The sequence below is a fragment of the Chlorocebus sabaeus genome, chromosome 15 (assembly GCF_047675955.1).
Source record: "Chlorocebus sabaeus isolate Y175 chromosome 15, mChlSab1.0.hap1, whole genome shotgun sequence".
NCBI classification, from domain to species: domain Eukaryota; kingdom Metazoa; phylum Chordata; class Mammalia; order Primates; family Cercopithecidae; genus Chlorocebus; species Chlorocebus sabaeus.
This window is the reverse complement of record NC_132918.1, coordinates 34,512,057-34,532,593: the sequence shown is the minus strand read 5'-3', so window position 1 is coordinate 34,532,593 and position 20,537 is coordinate 34,512,057. Positions and strand designations below refer to the sequence as shown.

Here is a 20,537-nt window from a genome sequence, read left to right as displayed (position 1 = left end):
GATCCCAGGACAGTTGCAGTCTAATGAGGAAGTCATAGGCAAAAATAAACTATGTAGTTACAATATAATGTGGTCAATATGGTAACAGCAGTTAGTTCAAAGTGGTAGGAGAAGAGTAAATGGAATGACTTCCTATCCTTTCGAAGAAAAACCATAGACTCATGAAATAATAGAGATGAAGGAAGCTCAAGGTTCCTAATTTTGTGCATAAGGAAACAAGAAATCAAGACGTTGGAGGTTTCTCAGAGCCACAGAGTTAATGCAACAGAACCTAAAAAATTCTAGTGATGTAGCAAGACATACTTTAACTCACCAGGGGAAGTGCTAAGAAGCTACAGCTTAGCAGCACTGGACTCTGAAGCTGGAGTTCTGGGTCCTGAAGAGTAAGTAGAATTTGGACAAAAAGGCATGGGGAAGTTCACATTTTCAGTGGAAGGCTCAGACCATAGCTCAGAGGAGAAAGTGCTCACCCGGGTAATAACCTGGAGCTTAAGGATCTCAGGTGGTGGCCAAAAGCTTAGGACTCCCTCCTCCGCATCAACTCTAGTTTTGGACTTACACCTATTTCTTGCTGGATATACAATTTAGAGGAATGTTCCCACCTCCAGTTCCACTCCTTTTTGGGGGTTACTCTATACAACTGAGATATTGAACATGTTAACTTTGCCTGGTGTATTGCTTAATGTCAATGTGACCTAGGGTTTGAATCTCTTATCTTAAATTATTTAGCGATGTAACAGATTAACACCTCAAAACAGATGAAATATCTCTCAATTATGACTACATTTGGTCAGTCTTGACTATATTAAGCTGAAGTTCACATACGCTCTGTTTACCAACTTAAAATTATTAAATCCATATTGAAATGTGTTGAATTGGCTCTCCATTCTCCCACGCCTTGACCTTGGTGTTCTCCTAGAGGTTTCACCTTCTCTCACACCCTACATCCTTTTACATCAGTAAATACTATTGCCTCCCCTTCAAAATTTATCCAAAATTCAACCACTCCTCATCATCCTCACTACCACCACCTTGGACCAAACCACTGTCATGTCTCCCCTGGATTATGGGAACAGCCTCCTAACTGGTCCCCCACGTTTCAGCCTCGCCTCTGCAGTCTATCCTTAGCACAATAGCAGAGTGTTCCTTTTAAAAGAAAGTCAGATTATGTCACTTCTGTATTCAAACTTCTTCATTAGCCTTTCCTAGGTCCTTCCTATGATTGACATGACATGATCTGGTCCCCATGAACCTCGCCTTCTCTTCTCTGCCACACTGGCTTCCTCCTTGTCTTTGCTCATGCTGAGCAAGCCCCTACCTCACTGCTCCCCGCAACTGGAACACTCTCCCTCCAGATAAGCGCCTGGTGAACCCCTTCACTTTCTTTAGGTCTTTTCTTGAAAGCTCCTTTCTTAGTGAATCTTATCTGGCCACCCTATCTAAAATTTCCATACTGATCCCTAGACATTTCTTATGCTCTATCCCTGCTTTATAAAACTGATTCTCTAACATTCATCAGTAAACACTATGTATTTTATTTTACATTTTATTTGTAAAATTAACATTTATAAATACTATATATTTAACTTATTTTTGTTATTCCTTTTTCTTTACCATATATCTGTTTCATGATGGGAGAAATAATTACCAGTTTTGCTCACTGTTGCATCCTGATAAACTAAGTACAATACCTGGCACATGGTAGACTCAATAAATACTTGTTGAATGAAAGAGTGAGGAAATGTTAACTGTGGCATAATTAATATTAATATTACAATTGCATTCATATATTATCTTCTTGATAGCTATAATAATATATTCAAACCATAGGCTGACCAACCTGCAATATAGAAAAGGAAATCACCAACTTTATAATCTTAAGATGATTTAGACCCAAATTAAGGGACATTCTGCAAAATACTTGATTAGTACTCTTAAAAGTGTCTACACCATGAAAGACAGACAGAGGAACTGTCACAGATTGGAGTCAGTTAAGAAAAAATACAATTAAATGCAATGTTGGATGCTGCAGAAGATCCTGGAAGAGAAAAAAAGACAATGAAATTCCAAAAAGGTCTGTTGTGTTAGTACTGTACCCATGTTAATTCCTTGGTTTTGATAATTGCACTACGGTGAGGTAAGATATCAAAATGATCTCATCTAAATGTCTAAATATCCTTTATACTCAAAACAAGGCAGTCATTTAAATGATAAACATGTTTTTTGAATGAATATGCAGGAAGCAATTAGCCTGATAATCACCAAAAGATAATGATGTAACCAAGATAGATGTGTGTGGGTGGGCAGTTTTCTTCTTTCTACCTTTCGTCCATCATTTTTCTTTTTTGTGTTTGTTTTTTTGTTTGTTTGTTTTTTGTTTTTTTGAGACGGAGTCTCGCTCTGTCGCCCAGGCTGGAGTGCAGTGGCGCAATCTCCGCTCACTGCAAGCTCCGCCGCCTCCCGGGTTCACGCCATTTTCCTGCCTCAGCCTCCCTAGAAGCTGGGACTACAGGCGCCCGCCACCACGCCCGGCTAATTTTTTTGTATTTTCAGTAGAGACGGGGTTTCACCGTGTTCGCCAGGATGGTCTTGATCTCCTGACCTCGTGATCCGCCCGCCTCGGCCTCCCAAAGTGCTGGGATTACAGGCAGGAGCCACCACACCCGGCCTCCTCCATCATTTTTCTATGCTATGGTAGATGTACTCCAAGGGACCTAACAGAGGTTTTCAAAGCAAATATTCCTTGGTGCATAAAAGGGGTTTAATCAGAAGACACAAAATAGTTCAAAGAGTTATCTTTATACTCCCCCTTCTTTTAAAAGGTTAGAAATAACAATTGTCAGTTTAGTAAAATCATCTTGTAAATAACATCCCGCTAATTTGAGATTACACAGTGAAATAATTGTATGCCATCCTAGGTCTCAGGAAAGCATGTGCTCATTAGAGGCAGATATATGGTTAAGAAAACTGTCACAGAGGGTTTTTGAGAATCATATTAACTAACAAGTCACCTTAGTTCTTCTGGAGTGGAGCATAGTAGAAAATAAAATCATAGAAACAGAGTTCTTCTGTCTAGAAGGCTGGATGGGGATGTGTCCTGTCTGTGAGAGGCAACTCCTCCTCAGGGGCAGTCGGTAGACCCCACCTGCACTGGACCACCTACCCATTCCCTTGCTGGAGGCATTTCAGCCAAGGAGAAAGAGTTTCCCTTGGCCTTTTTCCACAGAGGGGCATAGCTGGGTGGGTACCCAGGGATAGGGAGAAACTTTTAAATCATCTAGAGACTAGAAGAACTAAAGATTATTGATGAGCATTATTCATTTTTGTATAAGTCATAATAAAGATGTTTGTTTGGTAGGAAATTATCCCAAAATTTTAAAGATTAATAGCAGTCAAAAAGGCAATGTAATTCAATTTAACCAACATTTACTGACCGTGTACGAAGAACCCACTTCTATTCTAGGGCTGTGGAGATGCAAAGAAGAATGAAATAAAACTGTAGCCCTCAGAGAGCTTACTCTCTAGTAAAAGATACAAACTCTATAAACAAATAGCTAGAAAACAAATGAGTAGCAAGTGTCAAAAGAGCCAAGGAGGTAGTCATCATGAACAAAATAACCTGAATGTAAGAATGACAAACTCCGGCCGGGCGCGGTGGCTCAAGCCTGTAATCCCAGCACTTTGGGAGGCCAAGACGGGTGGATCACGAGGTCAGGAGATCGAGACCATCCTGGCTAACACGGTGAAACCCCGTCTCTACTAAAAAATACAAAAAGCTAGCCGGGCAAGGTGGCGGGCGCCTGTAGTCCCAGCTACTCGGGAGGCTGAGGCAGGAGAATAGCATAAACCTGGGAGGTGGAGCTTGCAGTGAGCTGAGATCTGGCCACTGCACTCCAGCCTGGGCGACAGAGCAAGACTCCGTCTCAAAAAAAAAAAAAAAAAAAAAAAAAAGACAAACTCCTAGAAATGGAAGCAAACACTTTATTCTTATTAAGTTATGGTATAGGTATGTAACAATGTAAATTTATATGATATTCATATGCTATTTTATATTAAATTTTTAAAACTAATTGAAAAAGGAAACATTTAATTATTGCTATATTTTTATTTCATAATTCATTACTGCTTTGACTTCGAATCAGAAACCTCACATCTTTTTTTCTGTACCAAAACATGTTTTGGGCCCTGTATTTTTCACTGTGATGCACAGAATACAGCCTTAAACACTTAAGCCAGGCGGGTAGTTGGTAGTTTTCTCAGATTAATTTTGGAGTTGAACTACTCCTAAACGTAGGCTCTTCCTGACATGGATGGAATTACTGTAAATGATTCTTATATCTAGAATCACCTCCTCCAAAATGTATGTACAATCCTGGCTTTCAGCATTGTTCTACTTAGACTTCAAATAGACTTCAGTATCATTTTTGTACTACAGTTTGATAATGTCAAATCATAGCCCAACACAGGTACTATCAAAAAATAGGAAAGGTAAGCTAAATAATGTTAGTTTATTTTCATAAAGTTTGAAGTCTGAGAACATTTTTAGAATTTGGTTTTCAATGGCATAGTTTTAGAGAATAAATTTTAGGGTATCATCTTCATTTCTGGAAACTGATCGCAACGTAGGAAAGTAGATGAAATTATTCCTTTACAAATGAACTTCCCAAAAAGTTAACTTTATCAGGACTGAGAAAAGCTCACAAATGAGACATTTGTGCAATACTTGCGACTGCACCTATAGAAAAATTGTCAAAAGATACAGATAAGTGGTAGAGTCTGCCACTGCTAAGCAGAGATAGGGCTATCCCCTGTGATTACATTAACAGTTAAAAAATCTCTTCTGCACCACAGTGCAAGTAAGCCAGCAAATTCATTAAGCAAATGTTGACCTGATTTTGCTCAAAGACATAGAAGAATAGCCAGTTTGTGGTATTAGTTACTGAATCCATGACTTCTCCCATTTTAGCTTTGTGCCCAAAGGGATTTCTGATGAATGAGGAAATTAATGGACTTAGGGATAGTGTCCCTACAAAATAGTGCCACCTATGGGCTGTTGCTTGACAGGCCTGACATTAACTCCACCCATCCTGAGAGCTCCATCTGTAGTAACACTTGGTGACTTTGGCCAATGCATTCTACATCCAAATGGTCTGAGACCTTTTTCATAACATAGCCATTTCCTGATGTTTTGCCTTTCATGGGCTCCTAATTCTGAAATTCCTTGACCCATTCAGAATTCTCACCACACCACAAATAAATATAGTTAACAGTGTGCTATTCTTTATATCTGTGTTCTCATTTGCCGCAAGAGAAAATGCCACCCATAAATTAACTTGTCCTGACAGTTCTCAATCTTATTTTTAACCTACCAAGCTACAAAGTTGCTCGTTAGACACATAATTTCTGCAGCATTCAAAAGAGACTCTTATAAACTGTGCTGTCTGTAAAAAGGTTTTGATGCCCAGGCAATTTTTTCACTTAATAAAGAACTATATTTCACAGCAGCTCACTTATTCTCGTTCAAAAACAAATGCTGCCATTTCTTCAGTCCATTAAATTTTCCAACACCCATCTTTTCTGTGTAGTAGTCAAGGCTGACATATTTTTTTATGGTGCCTTAAGATGTAATTTTTCTTTGCAAACATTCTTTGGTTGGATACTCTTCCCATCCACCCCCCACCCCTCCCCCCAAAAAAGGTATGCTCCTATTTTTTTCTTATAATAATTGTTTTTTAGGAGATGTACAAGTTCATTTTCCTCTTCTTTTTACAGTAAGAAAAATATCAGTAAACACATGGTGGTAAAAAGCTACTACTCTCTGATTTCAGTGCTGGGAATACAATAGGAAGATGTGGAGGCTTTAACTGAGAGGGCAGAGTCCTCTGATTTAGGGGCTGTCTACCTGGTGAGGACATCAACCCTTCACTGTCAAAGGCAGCTGGAAATCAAAACATTTCAAGAAAAATCTTCTAATTGTTTAAATGTTGGCAACTTATTCAAAATTTATTAAAATACCAAGTGGATCAACACCATTCTAATCAAGCAAAACAAGGCACCCTGTGGCTGCCCATCTGCAACCTCTGGATACATAGAGTATAAAAGTAAAACAATCTATACCCTACTTTTATTTTAGTCCCTGAGAAGTAAGAGAAAAGGCACAATTATATCAATGTATTTCTATGAAGTATGAAATCCAAGAGCCATAATTAATTTGGAAATGGTCTAATAAGGCAGGGTGGTGTGCTGAAAAGGATACCCTTCTTGAAGCCAGTCATGTTTGGGGAATCCTGGGTATTTCACTTATCAAGTTGGTTAATTTTCGATTCCTCATCTGGAAATAAGGATAAAGTGATCTGGTAAGCTTCTTAGTATACTGTCTGGCATTTGGAAAGTGTTCCATAAATGGTAACCAGGACTGTTATTATGAAATGCAAAATATGCATTTTCAACCACATTTCTTTGTATCCCTCCCAAATATCACTTGTGCCCAGGCCCTACTGCTCTCACTCCTGCCATCCCTTCCTGTGCTCCCATGTTTCATCTCATGGCCTGATGGTGTAGACCTCTGCTCATAAGTACTCTCTGGAGTTTCCCACATCCTTTCCTGGCCTATGCTCTTGCCTCTCCCTAGAACGTCTGTCCATTTCTTCTTCGTTCAGTTAACTCCTGTGAGACTCGACCTAGCTGTCACCTCTTCTAGGAAGTCTTCCTTCAATGCCACCACCCTCCAATCTAAATAGAGCACTCCCTTTTTTTGCCTTGTGTTTGCCTCAGTCATAGCATTTGTCAAATGGTCTTATAAACCGTGAGCTCCTGGGAGACAGGAACTGGGCCAATCATCTCACTGTTCCTCACACGTGAGTGCAATGCTTTTACGTGGCATGTAATTAGGAATCAGAAGAATTCATTCCCTCCTTTATGAAGGGAAGGGAAGGGAATAAATTCTCCTTTTAGGAGGATCTATCCATAAAGGATGGTATGAATAAATGAGGTGAGTGGAGACCAGCATAGCAAGTGCTCACTCCACTTCAGCTTCCCTTCTGCTTTACAAAGTTTCAAACGTCTTTGGCTACCGAGTGTGCATTTCTTCCCTTGCCTTCCCAAAGCTTACTTCTGCTGCTCTCTCCACTCTCACCCAAACCAATGGAGATTTCCATTCTGGAATGGCAGGTCTTGACAGAAGAGGCACGTTAAGTGTCACCTCCTGAGTCTTGTAAGTGGGCACTGGAAAGACCTCTAAGAGGGTTTCTTTTGAAAAGTAACAATGAATAAAATACAGCCACTATTTGGAGGTGAAGAAGGGGAGAACCATAACCATAACCCAAGGTCTTATCTTCACTTTCAGAACATGTGGCTTCTTAGCTCAGTGAGAGCAAGAATGCGTCTTGTACACTAGCATCCATAGTCCTATAGCAGAAGAGAAAGCATCTTCTAGGATAGGGCTGCCAATAGCGTGTACGGTAGCTTTCAGTAAAGAAACGGCACCCCTTTCTCCAGAGGGATGCAGACCCCTTCTGGAATCCTTAGTGAGAAGAAGACAAACTAGACCACAGCCCACATGTGCCCCTCATCCAGGTACCTTTGTGAACTACCCATACAACCTATTGAGGTAGTCCCAAGGTAAGAAATTCCCTTATTATGCACAATATTAGAAAAACAATGATGAATAATATGCAAATATTTATTCTTTTCTAGGAACATGGGTGACATTTGGAGGTCAAATTTCAGATGAGGTAAGTTACCTTTGGCCTGTATTATGCTGATGAAAGAAAATGCAGAGACAGCTGTATAGCGGGAGTCCTCTTCCTGGGACTCTGACATTCTACAAGGATAAGGTTTAAATCACAGGAAATGGTTAAATTGCCTCAGAGATTATTGTTGATTTTATTTTGCCTGTTGTATTTTTTCCATTTAGACTATTAATAGCCCTTGAAGCTGTACACTATACATGCAGGTTGAACAGTTAGAGAATGAAACAATTTGGAATAAACATTAGTCACTTTACGAAAAGATTGTATTGCTGTGATGTGATTTTGCTTCATTTATTTGTTTATTTTTAGCTGCAACTAGGATGACTAACTTGTCTCAGTTTGCACAGAAGTTTCTCAATTATAGTATTGAAAGCCCATGTTGCAGAAACCCTCTCAGTCCTAGGAAAACTGAACAGTTGGTCACCTGCCTTGAGCAACTTAATCTAACCTCTCTGAGCCTCAGTCCATCCTATATAAAATGAGATGCTAATGCTAACCTTCACGGTCTGTTAAAAGGATTAACACATCATGCTTGTCAGACGTTTATATAGTCCTCTGACTAGCAGGTAGCAGACACTCAATAAATGGCAACTATGGTAATTATATTTACCATAAAATTCCTTTAGATGATCATTTACACAGTTAAAACAGTACTTACCAAAGTGACATTTTTATTGTTTCCTTTAAGGACTACCTTCATGGCACAAGTGAGGTATGCAGGCGTTGAGCACCAAGAACTCCCCTGAGGGCAATGCCCTGAGTCCCTCTGATCCTTCCTTGTCTACTTGCAAGAAGAGTCAGGGATAGTGTATCTGAGCGGGATCCAGTCGCACTCTACCATTGACCGACCTGGTTTACTAACATTTGCGTGTATTAACAGCGGCCACATCAATAAAATGCTCATACCCTCTGTTCAGCAGGATGGTGGTTAAGGTTAACGAGATGATGCCTGTAAAGGACTTAGTGGGGTACCTGGCCCAGAATAAGCCCTTTACAAAGGTAGTGCTTACCATCATTCCTAACAAGACACTTGGGAAACGGAGGTTTTTCTCCACAGCTCCCAAAATCACCAGTGTTATTTAGCAGATCTGAGAGACAAGTCTTAACTGTCTATTCTTGTCTGTCCTAATGCCTGTTCCCTGTATTGGGCACATGTCACCTTAGAGGGCTTGCCTCATGGAGGCTCCCCTGGGATGCAGACTTTAAGCTAGAGAGTAGCCTGCAGGACAGTTATTAGGAAGTGTTCTCAGGATCAGCACAGGGCAGGGAAGAAAGCAGCACTGGGCAGACAGAGAACTTGGGTCATGATGCAGCCTCAACAATGACCTCAGCCAACTCCATGGGGATCTCCGAAGCTGAGATGGTTCTGCAGAGTTGTCTCAGTCTGGCACAACATAAAGGATTGGGCCTTTATGTCCTTTTACTGACCAATCATTGGACCAGAGGCTGATCAGGAAGCAGGTCTGACCTTGGGCTAGGTGACTCTCTCTAGCCAAGTGCAATTTCCAGAGAGGGCTGACAGAGGAAGGCCATTTAATGGCAGCATTCACAGCAACTCAGGGAATAAGTCCTTCAGTTCCAAAGGAGAACCTGAGGGCACATCCCAGAGTCTACTACAGGGCTCTCTCTGACCGGTACCAGGAAGGGGTGTATGGAAGAGGCACAAAGGCAAAGCCACAGAAAGCAGAGCACAAGCTACGGACTTGAAGTCTCATACACAATAGGTGGCAAGCAGGGAGTGAGGCCTACAGTTAATAATCCTCTGTATCCAGCACATGTATTACCTACTACTGACTGGATGGTGCTTGGAAGGGAAAAGGACAAAAATATGTACCCTTTCTGAGCAGAGGGGCCAAGTAAAGTGCATTATTTCCCCCTAGTCTTCACTCTCCTCTTCACAGTGTCTGCTCTCTGCTGCAATGAGCCAAGCTTGCCCGGGTTGTAGTGTGCAGGGCTGACCTCTGAGATGAATAATTTCAAAATTTCAAGTCTAAAAACTACAATAAAGCTGTCACGAATGGCTGCTGAAGCGCTCACCTCAGATGCAGACCAGGTAAATAGCTACTGTACTTCCAGAGAGCATCTGTGGCTTTCCGTGGGTCCTTGAAGAGAGAATACCAGCAAAGAGAAGAAGGGAGACACAGCCAGAGTTAGTCTCACCCATTATAGAATTCTTTGAGCTCAGTGCTTTCCATGTAGCAAAAATGCGGATCAATAGCAATGAGTTGACCTACCTCGATTTTTCTGCTTTCTCTCTGGCTTCAAATAATCTCAACACAAAGTACATGCAAATATGGAATACTAGGGCTGGCCATACTACAGTGTGCTGAGTTAATTGTTGACAATTACATCATTGTCAACACTGTCTCAGGAGGTGGGGATGTCCCCATCACTGGGAGAGTTCATTTACTGAATTACCATTTGGCAGGGATATTATCAAAAGGATACAAACACCAAACTCTGTAAGGTGCCTCTCAAAGATGATTTGGCTTCATCATAAAATAAAGATAGATGTTACTGATATGAATAATTATTTCTTTAAAATAATGATGAGAGCATATTAGCATCTTACAGCCTTAATTTTCAGAGTTTTATTGATTTTTTTTTTATCTGTAAGGTAGTTAAGGTGCCCTTAACTGTAGGTATCAAAAACCCAACTCAAATCAGGTTAACCCATAAAAGAAAAATTATTTTGACTTTTAAGCTAGAAGTGCAGACAAAGAGCAAGCTTCAGGGCTGCCTCTGTCAGTGACTCCCAATCTGCTTCCCAGAGAGTCTCTTGGCCCGTGGGGCTTTGTGTATCAACTGCTTCTTCAGGCAGAAAGGCAGCTGCCGGAATCCCAGGCTTCAATTAGAACTGTAATTCCAGGGTAAGGGTGTTGCTCCTAGAAACTCAGTAGGAACAAATAAAAATGTTCCCAGAAGTCCCCAGCAAACTTCTCCTCATATCTCATTGGCCAGGGTGTGTCACATGACCCTTCCTGAGTAACTCACTCGTAGGCCCCCCAGGCCCCCGCTAGAGGGAGGTGAGGTCAGCTTTGCCTGAGGCCTCTGGGCTTCATGCAGGAGGAGGAGATAGCTGAACAAAATCATCCCCATTTTGCAAACGAGGAGGCTGAATCTACAGAGAGGTCAGATGGTTTGCCCAGATTTATCTATCTAGTAAGTAGCACCCTCAAGGCCAGAAACCACTCTTCAGACTTAGTTGGTGATGTTTTTCATTATTTCACATTCAGGCCTTCAAGTCCAATGATTGGGAAACATCTCTGTCATCGTTTAGTTTAAGTCTCCATGCAGAATTCTCCATCTTATCTTAAAAAAAACTCTCTAGATAAGATTTGTGTACATTTTCCAATAATAATATACCAGTATGTCATATGACATAACACAGGCTAACATAAAATACATGCACAATAATGGTTAAAAATAGAACAGTCATAATGGGGAAAACTTGTCTTAACTTTTAATCTCCAGTTAGGATATAATTTAAAAATTATAGGAATACAAGATAAATGTTTTAATGGTACTAAATTAAAAGCATTAATAGCATACTATTATGCTAAAGAAACTGGATGGACTCCATTTTGCTAACTTAACATTTTTCTTGGTAGGCTAATTTTTATAGCAAACAGAAAAATAGTTCATTTTGGAAATGCTGATGAAGCAACTTCAGCCTGCCATTAAAACATAATGGAAAAATCAATTATAATTATTTGCGAGGTGTGTAATTTTCCAAATGACTAGTAAGTCAATTGGCAAAATGAAAAAATGGCCCCTCTCCACTGTTGTTTGTGGCTATCCCTCTCTGGCTATTCCTTAAGCTGTGTATAGCTATTCTCTACTCTTCTGTCATACTCACTGCTTGCGTTCAGCAGCACAAAGCAAGGAACAAGGAGATTTGAGGTCTGTTTGCAGGCAGAACAGTGAGGAACTGGGTTCCTGGTGAGTCAAAGGCACACTGCCCCCTCTCTGTGTTGATTCAATGGCTGCTCTACGATGGTGCCTGAGATTTTGCTGAACTGTGGGTGGCAGGAATTTTATAACAGTCACAGCTCTGTCTCAGCATCAAGAAAAAAGTCACAAGCCTTCAGGTCAGGAGTCACCTAGCTGCCAAAACTTATGACTTGGAGAAAAGAGTTGAGGAATGGAGTCACCAGTGATACAAATGGCCCCCCTCTGTCAGAAAGATTAAGATGCCATAAAGAATGTTGTCAAACCAGCTCTTCCCAGAAGAGTGAGAAACACAAATCTATCCACTTTGGTCAGGCTAAATCCCAGCCTTCACGTAACTCCTCAGTGCCCTATGTCTGAAGGAAAGAATACTTCAGTCCTAAGGATACTGGCTGAGCCTTCTTTCTTTCCCTCTCTTCACTAAAACTAAGAAAAATAAGGAGTGGTTAGTGAGAGGTCAGTGTTCCTAAAGATCAGTAGAGGACTCAAAGTTGCTTCCAGGTTTGGAAAGCACTTGACTTTTCTGACTGACCTTCCCATCCCCTTGCAGGTTGCTGAACGGCTGATGACAATCGCCTATGAAAGTGGTGTTAACCTCTTTGATACTGCTGAAGTCTATGCTGCTGGAAAGTAAGTCAGTACCTGTTTGTGTCGCTCAAATGGCATCTGTAGCACCAAAAGAATCAAACCATTTCCAACATGTTGGTGAAAAGGTTCTGTCCTTTCTCCACGTGTTGATGGCTCTGCTCTGCCCTCTACCACCATTACTAGAATTGGGGATACTGACTGTCTCTGGAACTCTCTGCTCACCCAAACCTTCCTGCTTCTGGTCTCTGTATGAAGAATGGGCTGAAGAGGTATATGACCAGGAAGCAATTGCCATGTCTATGTGAGGGACAGCAGAGTCTGGTGCCAGAGTGGTGGCAGTGGAGACTGAGAAATATTAGTTGAATACATGAGTGACCAAATGAATGAACAGGTTCCAAAATGGTTGCTCAAAAGTTAGTGTCGTTATTTCATAACCATATCTCATAGTTCTTCAGCCCCTGAGGAGCTGGGACATCCTCCTTGCAGGGAAGCAGAAGCTTTTCCTGTTTACCTCCCTGTCCCTACACTAGCATTACAGGAAGATCAGACGTCAAAGTCAGGATCCCCCAAGATGCCAAAGAATCTGTTATCTTTTGTAAGAGGGGATCTCAGAGCCCATTCTGAGGACAGGAAGGGTTGTAGAGAGTCCTTGCTTCGTTTGTGAAAGGAGTCACATCCAACTGCAACCTTCCTTTGAATCCAAGGCAGATTTGGAGCCCTGAGACAGGGCTTGTTAAACTAGAACACATAGGAAATGGGCCAGGCCAGGCCTGAAGGTTCATGCCGTCCAGGTCCCAGCCTAACCAGCACATTTCAGAATAGATCTGGGACTCCCTGGCCTCCTACTGGGAAGATGGATGTCCAGCTCTTAGAACCAAGGAAACTAAATAGCTGCCCAGCTGTTTGAACAGCTCTGCAATTTTCTAACTGGACTGTGAGGTATAATCACCTGCAGGCCTAATTCACCTCCTTCCAGGTGAGAATTACAATCAAATTGCTGGACTTGCTGAATCAGGATGATCAGTGGATGGTCCCAGTGCATTTTCTTTGCATGAGTTTCCTCCTTTTCAAGACATGTATATGTTTAAGGACCATCAAGGAGGTTCATAGCTCACATTCTTGACGCTTTCTGTTGAATCCAAGGAGAGAAAGTAAAGGTTATAGGGTCTTGCTCCTTTCTGCCTTCTACCCCTTTCCATTGTTTTCTTCTTGTGGAATCCTGCTTAGTACCAAATGGCACTAAGGTAGAAAAAGGGAGAAGTAAGTAGCAAGTCTGTTAGAGTCCTGTTTGTATTACTCCTGTGAGGATAATTGCTCTGATTAATTATTGATTGTCAGTCTATAATTGAGATAGGTTTCCACTGTGAAATGCAAGGTTGTAAAAGGTAACAGAGAGATCGGGAGAAGCAAAAACAACACACCAATGCAAGACTCAATGCTTGTCTCTTTGGGGCATACTCCACAGCTAACCTGCATCATAGCTTATTGCAAGCTATACACTCTAACAAAGACAGAACTTTCAGTTAAAACCAATAATGATTAGCCATGACTCCTCTCCACAGCATCCTAATGGGCAAGGTGCTAATTCCACTGATCTCCCATTCACTAAGCCTCTGAGAGCCCAGCTGCTTCTGACAATGTTGGTCATACTGGGAGGGACATAGAACATCTGTCTACTCAATCTCAGGTCCCAGCCTGGGTAGGTGGAAGAGGAGAGGACAGTGGATGCCTTCAGTATGCCTCTGCAACCCAGCCTTAGGGGCAGGAAGGACACTACGTTATGTCTTCCTCTGTTTTGCTCCTATGACAAAGTTGGTCACTGGAACCTAGGATGTTCTGTACGTGAGTGGTCTCTATGTGGGACATCTAAACCCACAACATCGTTTTTAATTTATACCTGAGAGCCAATATTTTCTATCTAAGCAATGTGAGGTCTCATTGTTCTCCATGGTCACAATTGAATTGCTTCATAGCAATTAGAAGGAAAACTTTGACCTCCTTTGGACACTACCAAGCAAGACATTTATATATGGGATCATTGGTTCAAAAACACCAAACTGCAAAATGACTGCTGCTGCTTAGTATCAGGACTGCAGGCGGTCTCCTGCCAGCGTGTCAGGATTTGGCAGGTGCTTCTGGAATGCTCCGGAGCAGGATTCTGCAGGCACAAGCAGAAACAGCGGAAACTGTGCTACCAGCCGAGAGCGGCTTCTATTTTCGGGATATGTAGGCACTGAGAGTTCAAACAAGGAATGGTTCTTGTGTTCTGGATTGACTCTTGCTTTTCCAGGACACTGCATCCTAAGACATTATCTGTTTCCCTCTCCAGGGCTGAAGTGATTCTGGGGAGCATCATCAAGAAGAAAGGCTGGAGGTATTGCATTTACCATAATTATTTGTTTGTTTTTAAAAAGATATTGTTTTGCACCAGAGAAGGAAAAATAAAATTATATGACATCTGACCAAAAGGCTGTCAAAAAAAATCAACTGTTGGTAAAGCAATCATTTATAGTGGCTTGAAAATAAATGCCGGCAAGTTCACTTCTGGCGCTTCAAAAATTAGTCTAGTCAATGACTAGATCAGTGACTAGTCATTGATCACAATGAATTACCAAAGAGTTGAGCAGAGAAGGAGGGGATGTTCATGAAATATTTGTGCATAAAAAGGTGACAATTTCATGGCTTCTGACTGCCATTTGTGCTAATCTATTGTAGGAAGTAACTTGACAGGAAACTATCCCCCCACACACATGCATTTATGTTTGCTGTTTATTTTATTAACTCTGGATGCAAAGAAATGATGAAACAAGAAGACTTTGGGATAAATACCCCAAAGCTTTCTTATCTGAACACATTTAGTCAGCGTCTCTCCTGTGTGCCCAGGAACCCTGTTATCTGGGTATTCAGAAAAGTGCTTCATCTGCTATCCTTGAGAAACACAATGGCTATGCTGACCTGTCCCTTTCCATCACCTTCTGTAGCCAAAGACAGTGGTAATAAGGGAAGCTATAACATCTATGGACAGTGGGGAGGTAATACTTCCCCATTTCACTATAGATTTCAGCCACAACAGCCACTACTTCCCCCGCACGAATACAGAATTAAGCAAAGCTCAGCAAAGATTACTGGACAAATTTGGGGTCCTCCTCTGCCCTGGCATAATATCTGCTGATTACCAAATAAGTGACAGCGTAATTGTATTAGTGAAGACAACTGTGCAAAGAGCTGTGTACTCATGCTTCAACACTTAGCATGTATTTTCTAAAATTTAGTCTAGGGAAGATGGACATTCTCAAAGAGTTCAAAAGTGGTTTTATTATGCTTTTGCACACATGATTTAAACTCTCTCTAGGAAGCGAAACTAAGAAGGTGAAACAGACCTGAATGTATTTTTAAGGCTGCTTACTCCCCACTCTGAGACAAACTTTTGGTAGGAATAGAGGGCCCTGTGGAAATGGAAAAGCAAACATTTATAGAGATATGAACAAATAAACTTTGATGACCTACTTTCTCCTCCCTTTTCCTTCTCTCCCACCCCAGGGAACTGTAAGGATGTTAATAGAAAACTATATTCCACCTTATGTATGGGAAAGCATTCATGTTCCCACTCAGTCCTTCACCTTGCCTGAGTTATCTTCCCACTCAAAGTATTGGTTCACCCATCACTGCCTAAATAGGGACTGTATCCATTCCCTATGGTTGCTGCAACAAAGGACCAGAAACTGGGTATCTTAAAATAACAGAAATTTATTCTTGCATGTTTCTGTAGGCCAGAAATCCAAAATCAAGGTTTGACTTCAAGGTTGGCAGGGCCGTGCTCCCTCTGACATTCTGGCTAAAGTTTAGAGTTCTTCCTCGCTTCCTCTTAGCTTCTGGCGGTTGCCAGCCATCCTGGGCATTCCTTGGCCTGCGGCTGCAGCACTTCAGCTCTCCTCCCATGTGTCTGTGTGTCTTCTGATAAAGACACCAGTCATATTGGATAACGGCCTAGTCTACCTATTAACTAATTATATCCGCAGTGATCCTATTTCCAAATAAGCTCACATTCTGAGGTTGTGTGGGTTAGGACTTTAACATATCTTTTTGGGGTACATGATTCAATTATAACAGAAACCTTGGAGATAATTCCACTAATAGTACAGTGAGGTCTGCAACAAGGTGTAGGCTGCTGGAGTACATCTAAGGAAGAAGGGAAAGCATCAGCGCAGTAGCTATTTTCTTTCTTAACACTCAGAGAACATTAAATGATCACTCTCCGTAGCTGCGGAACCTATTTTATATACCTTTTGTAGAAAATAGATTGCCATGCATATTCCACAAACTGCCTTTCATTCTTGCAAATAAAAACTCAAGCTATAATTATACTCCAGAATGTTTATATTAGTTCACAGTTGCCCCCATGAGACTGGTGAAAAGATAAACCATAGCATCATAGCTTTGAGCCTATGAAAGCTGTTTCGACTAGCACACTTGACTTCTGGTTCTGGCGTTACCACTTGCTAGCTATGTTATCCAGGACAAGTTATTACACTTCTCTGATCCTCAGTTTAACCACCTGTAAAATGGACAGCATAACAGTTCATGAAGTGTCATGCTGACAGAGTGAGATAAGGTGTGCAAAAGCATTTTGAAGGCTGTGCTATATCACTGTAAAATGCATTATCATTCTCTACACACTCAGAAGAGTTGCTCTAATAGCCTCTGTGGGAGTCAGTGATAATTTGCCAGGCTGCTGTCTACTCTTGCTCTTTGAACATATATGTTGGTGTGCATACCCTTATAGGCCAAATGTTTTACAGGAAGCCTAACTTTGAAAAACTAAGTCTGTAGCAGTGTTTGTATAGAATGTGCAGCTTTCAATAATCAAAAGGACTGCATTCAGTTTTTATAATATTCTATCCAGCTTTTTGTTGAAGGTTGAAAGTGCTAAAGGAGACCAGGCTCGCCTGTGGCAGATTGCTATTATAATAGTTATCATGAGGTTGATGTATTAACCTGGAAAGTACATCAGCCCTTTCAGGTTGTGTGATCTCCAGGTACATGTATTTATCGACCTTCCATTACAGTGATTCAAATTACTTTTGGGGGGATTAACTTCAGTGGGATGGGGCTGCTAACATTTTCAACAAATTTTTCTTGTTGCAACCAAGTTGTCAGAGTTGTCACCGTCATTCCCCGTTGGTTATCATTAATCATACTAGGCTTTTATACCCGAGAGCCCTGAGGCGTTGACTTTACAGATGATAGAATTATAAATGCCTTATTTCAAGTGCTCCTGAAGATTGGCCTTAACCTTTGAATCTCAAATGATTTTTTTTTCTAGACCAGTGAGATCAAATTACATACTGAGAGAAACCAAATTGCACTGAGATCTGTTTCCCAATTTTATTGTATCCCTGTAGTTCTCAAGACATATTTTTTATTCCATGATCATAATACTAGGATTGCATTTCCTGCCCTTGGTTGTGGCTTTCAGAAGGTAATAAGTTTGCTGATGAGATTTGCACATTTCATTCCCTTAGCAGTAAAATGGTAGAACCTTGAGCTAAGGATTTTAGGACTGTTTTCCTAAAATGTCATTTCCATTTAATAAGACACTCAAAGACATTTTTTTCCTGTTTGTTCTAAATATTTACTATTATAATTCACTTCATCATTTAGATTTCTATGTAGTCAGTTCCTGCCTGTTAACGTGATGTTAGAAGGGATAATAACCCAGAGCCACAAGGGTCCATGTTCCTTGGCAGAGAGTGGAGTCCTCCTGGGAGGAGTTCGTATGCAATCAGCGTTAGGCCAGATGCTGAATACACGTGTTCATTGGTGTTTGTTCATTTGACCTACTAAAGCAATTCATCCCCTCAGTCCTTTCACTTCCATCCCCACACGCCATTTCTGACCCTCCATGCTGGCCCACCACTCACCTTCACTTTGCTATGTCCACCTGGACTTGCTGTCAGTTCTCAATCTGACTTGTTATCACTGCCCTCCACCTCCTCCAGGCAAAGATCATTTCCATTCAGCCTCTTCCTCTAGGATCCAACTTTGAGTCCCCCCTCACTAGCTTCCCTTTGTCTTTATTTCAGTGAGATGGATTAACAAATTTACCTCTTTACCAATTTTTAAAATGTGAGGTACAATAACAAATTCTTTCTGGTGCTATTATAATAATATGACTCGGTACAATAACCTGTATTTATTTACTACTTCTCTGTGTTTGTCTGTTTCATATACAGGAGGTCCAGTCTGGTCATAACAACCAAACTCTACTGGGGTGGAAAGTAAGTTATTTTTCCTACTAAAGAGAAAACCACTAGTAGTTCCTGCTTTTTTGCTGTTAAGCAGTTATATTACATATAACATACTAAGATTAATTGGCTTAGAGAGAGGATTTTTTTTTTCTCATACTAAGGAAATACCAATTAGCCTAAGATTTAATTTCAGCAAGGTACTCCCAAAGAAATTTAGTCCAAAGCATGTGGTCACTTGTTACTAAGTGATTAATGTAGATTTTTCAAATACCAGTCTCATACTTAGAATCATTTCCAAAATAGAGTTCAAAATTCAGGAAAGGAAAATAGGCATGAAGCATCACAGAAGAAAAGTCACTCAAATCTGCCAAAACTCAGAGACTTCTACAGAATGCAAAGATAAAAATATCTTGTCTGGCTCCATGTCTAAGTCTCTGATCATTTCTGCAGAGGGCTCTGAAAGTGCTGATCAAAAGGACCATCTCATTGGAGAATAACACGGAGCTACCTGTATCACTCGCTGTCAGGCCAAATGAAAGAGAAATGTGCTCTCTGTTGTGGGATGCAGAGAAGATTTCATGGAATGAATTGGCTTCTTATGGGCCTGCTGGCATTTGAACTGATACTTACATTATTCAGCAGGACTTAGAAGGCTGGCCTTTTGACAAACATGTAAGAAGACAGCAAGCTATTCCATATACCAGAGCAATCATTGGTACTGTGCTTTTCCATCTTTGAGACAGAAATCATAACCAAAAAAAATGCTGGAGTTTTAACAAAAAGCAAAAACAAACAAAACCTTATTTACCTTCCTATAATTGATAGGGAATTTTTTTAATTGGAGGCAGAGGCCAATTCTTCTTTAGGAACCTTCTAATCAAAATGTATATGTGTATATACACACTTGCAAACATATACTCTGTTTTGTTGTTGGTTTTGAGCCTATTTATAATGATATGAAGACAGAAAGATGAATTTAAATTTGTATTCCTGTAGTAATCTGTACAAAAATAAAGCAACATCATGCCTATGAGAAATGCGGATTTTCATTGCCTGTGTTTTGATTCACAGTGCCATTGCTCAGTGCTTTTGCAATGCCACAAAACCTTGCAGGAAATAAGACAGTCTGCAAGAACCATTATATCATAGAATATGTAGTAGAATACTACCTACAGTATTACTAATATATTTATTAAAAATACCAAATAAGAAAACATTCACAAAAGTGAATGGTAAATATTATATTTAAAAAGAAGCTGCCAAAGGTATTGAAGATGAAGAAACATGTTATCAATACTTTAAAATTCAAGTACCATATTTCATTCAAATTGGCCAGAGCTTGAGAATTGGGAAGGCAAAAGTCCTTATGATTAAGGGTCTGTCTTCTGGAGATACTAATTTAAGGAACATTTGCTTCATCGCATTTTAATTTAGTTTTAAAATTTATTTTGGAAGTCAAAGACACTTCCAAATTTGATTCCTTTATCAGAAAAGCTAACAAAGAAACTTCAGCAGCCTGGCAATCTTACAATAAGCTCACAAACCTATGTCAAGCCTTTTATTTTCTTTAGATTGGTTAAGAACAAGGTGAAAAGGTTGTACAGTTGTCTTGAGTTAAATATGGACAGAGTGTACGTGGCTGAGTTGCTGTTTACTGGAGCCTGGTGCTGAGCATGATAGAGGCATGGTGACCGTCGTGGATAATTCATCTACTGAGGTCTCCAAAGGAAAGGGGTTCAGTGTGTTGCCCACCAGACTTCTCAGCCTCCAGTGGTGCAGAATTTGATAAGAACAGGGTACAAAACTAGCATTTCAGATCAGAGATTTAGAGAAGAAAAGAAAGCACACTCTCATTCAAAGTTACTTGCTTCTTTTTCTTGGCAGAGCTGAAACAGAAAGAGGGCTGTCAAGAAAGCATATTATTGAAGGTGGGTGCTTCTGCTTCAATTTTATTTTTGGCTGTGGGCCCCTCGTTCAAGAAAGGTCTCAACCAAACAAG

At 40.7% G+C, this 20,537-nt stretch overlaps 1 protein-coding gene across 2 annotated transcripts in view; it reads left to right on the top strand.

Annotated features, from left to right (window-relative positions):
* Positions 1-20,537, top strand: part of KCNAB1 (potassium voltage-gated channel subfamily A regulatory beta subunit 1) — a 386,124-nt gene that overhangs the window by 294,740 nt on the left and 70,847 nt on the right. For both annotated transcript variants that reach the window (XM_038002671.2, XM_008008619.3), the window contains exons 3-7: positions 7,696-7,733; positions 12,253-12,332; positions 14,620-14,664; positions 18,524-18,568; positions 20,423-20,466. In XM_038002671.2, the coding sequence (XP_037858599.1) occupies positions 7,696-7,733; positions 12,253-12,332; positions 14,620-14,664; positions 18,524-18,568; positions 20,423-20,466 (252 nt within the window). The remainder of the gene's footprint in view (positions 1-7,695; positions 7,734-12,252; positions 12,333-14,619; positions 14,665-18,523; positions 18,569-20,422; positions 20,467-20,537) is intronic.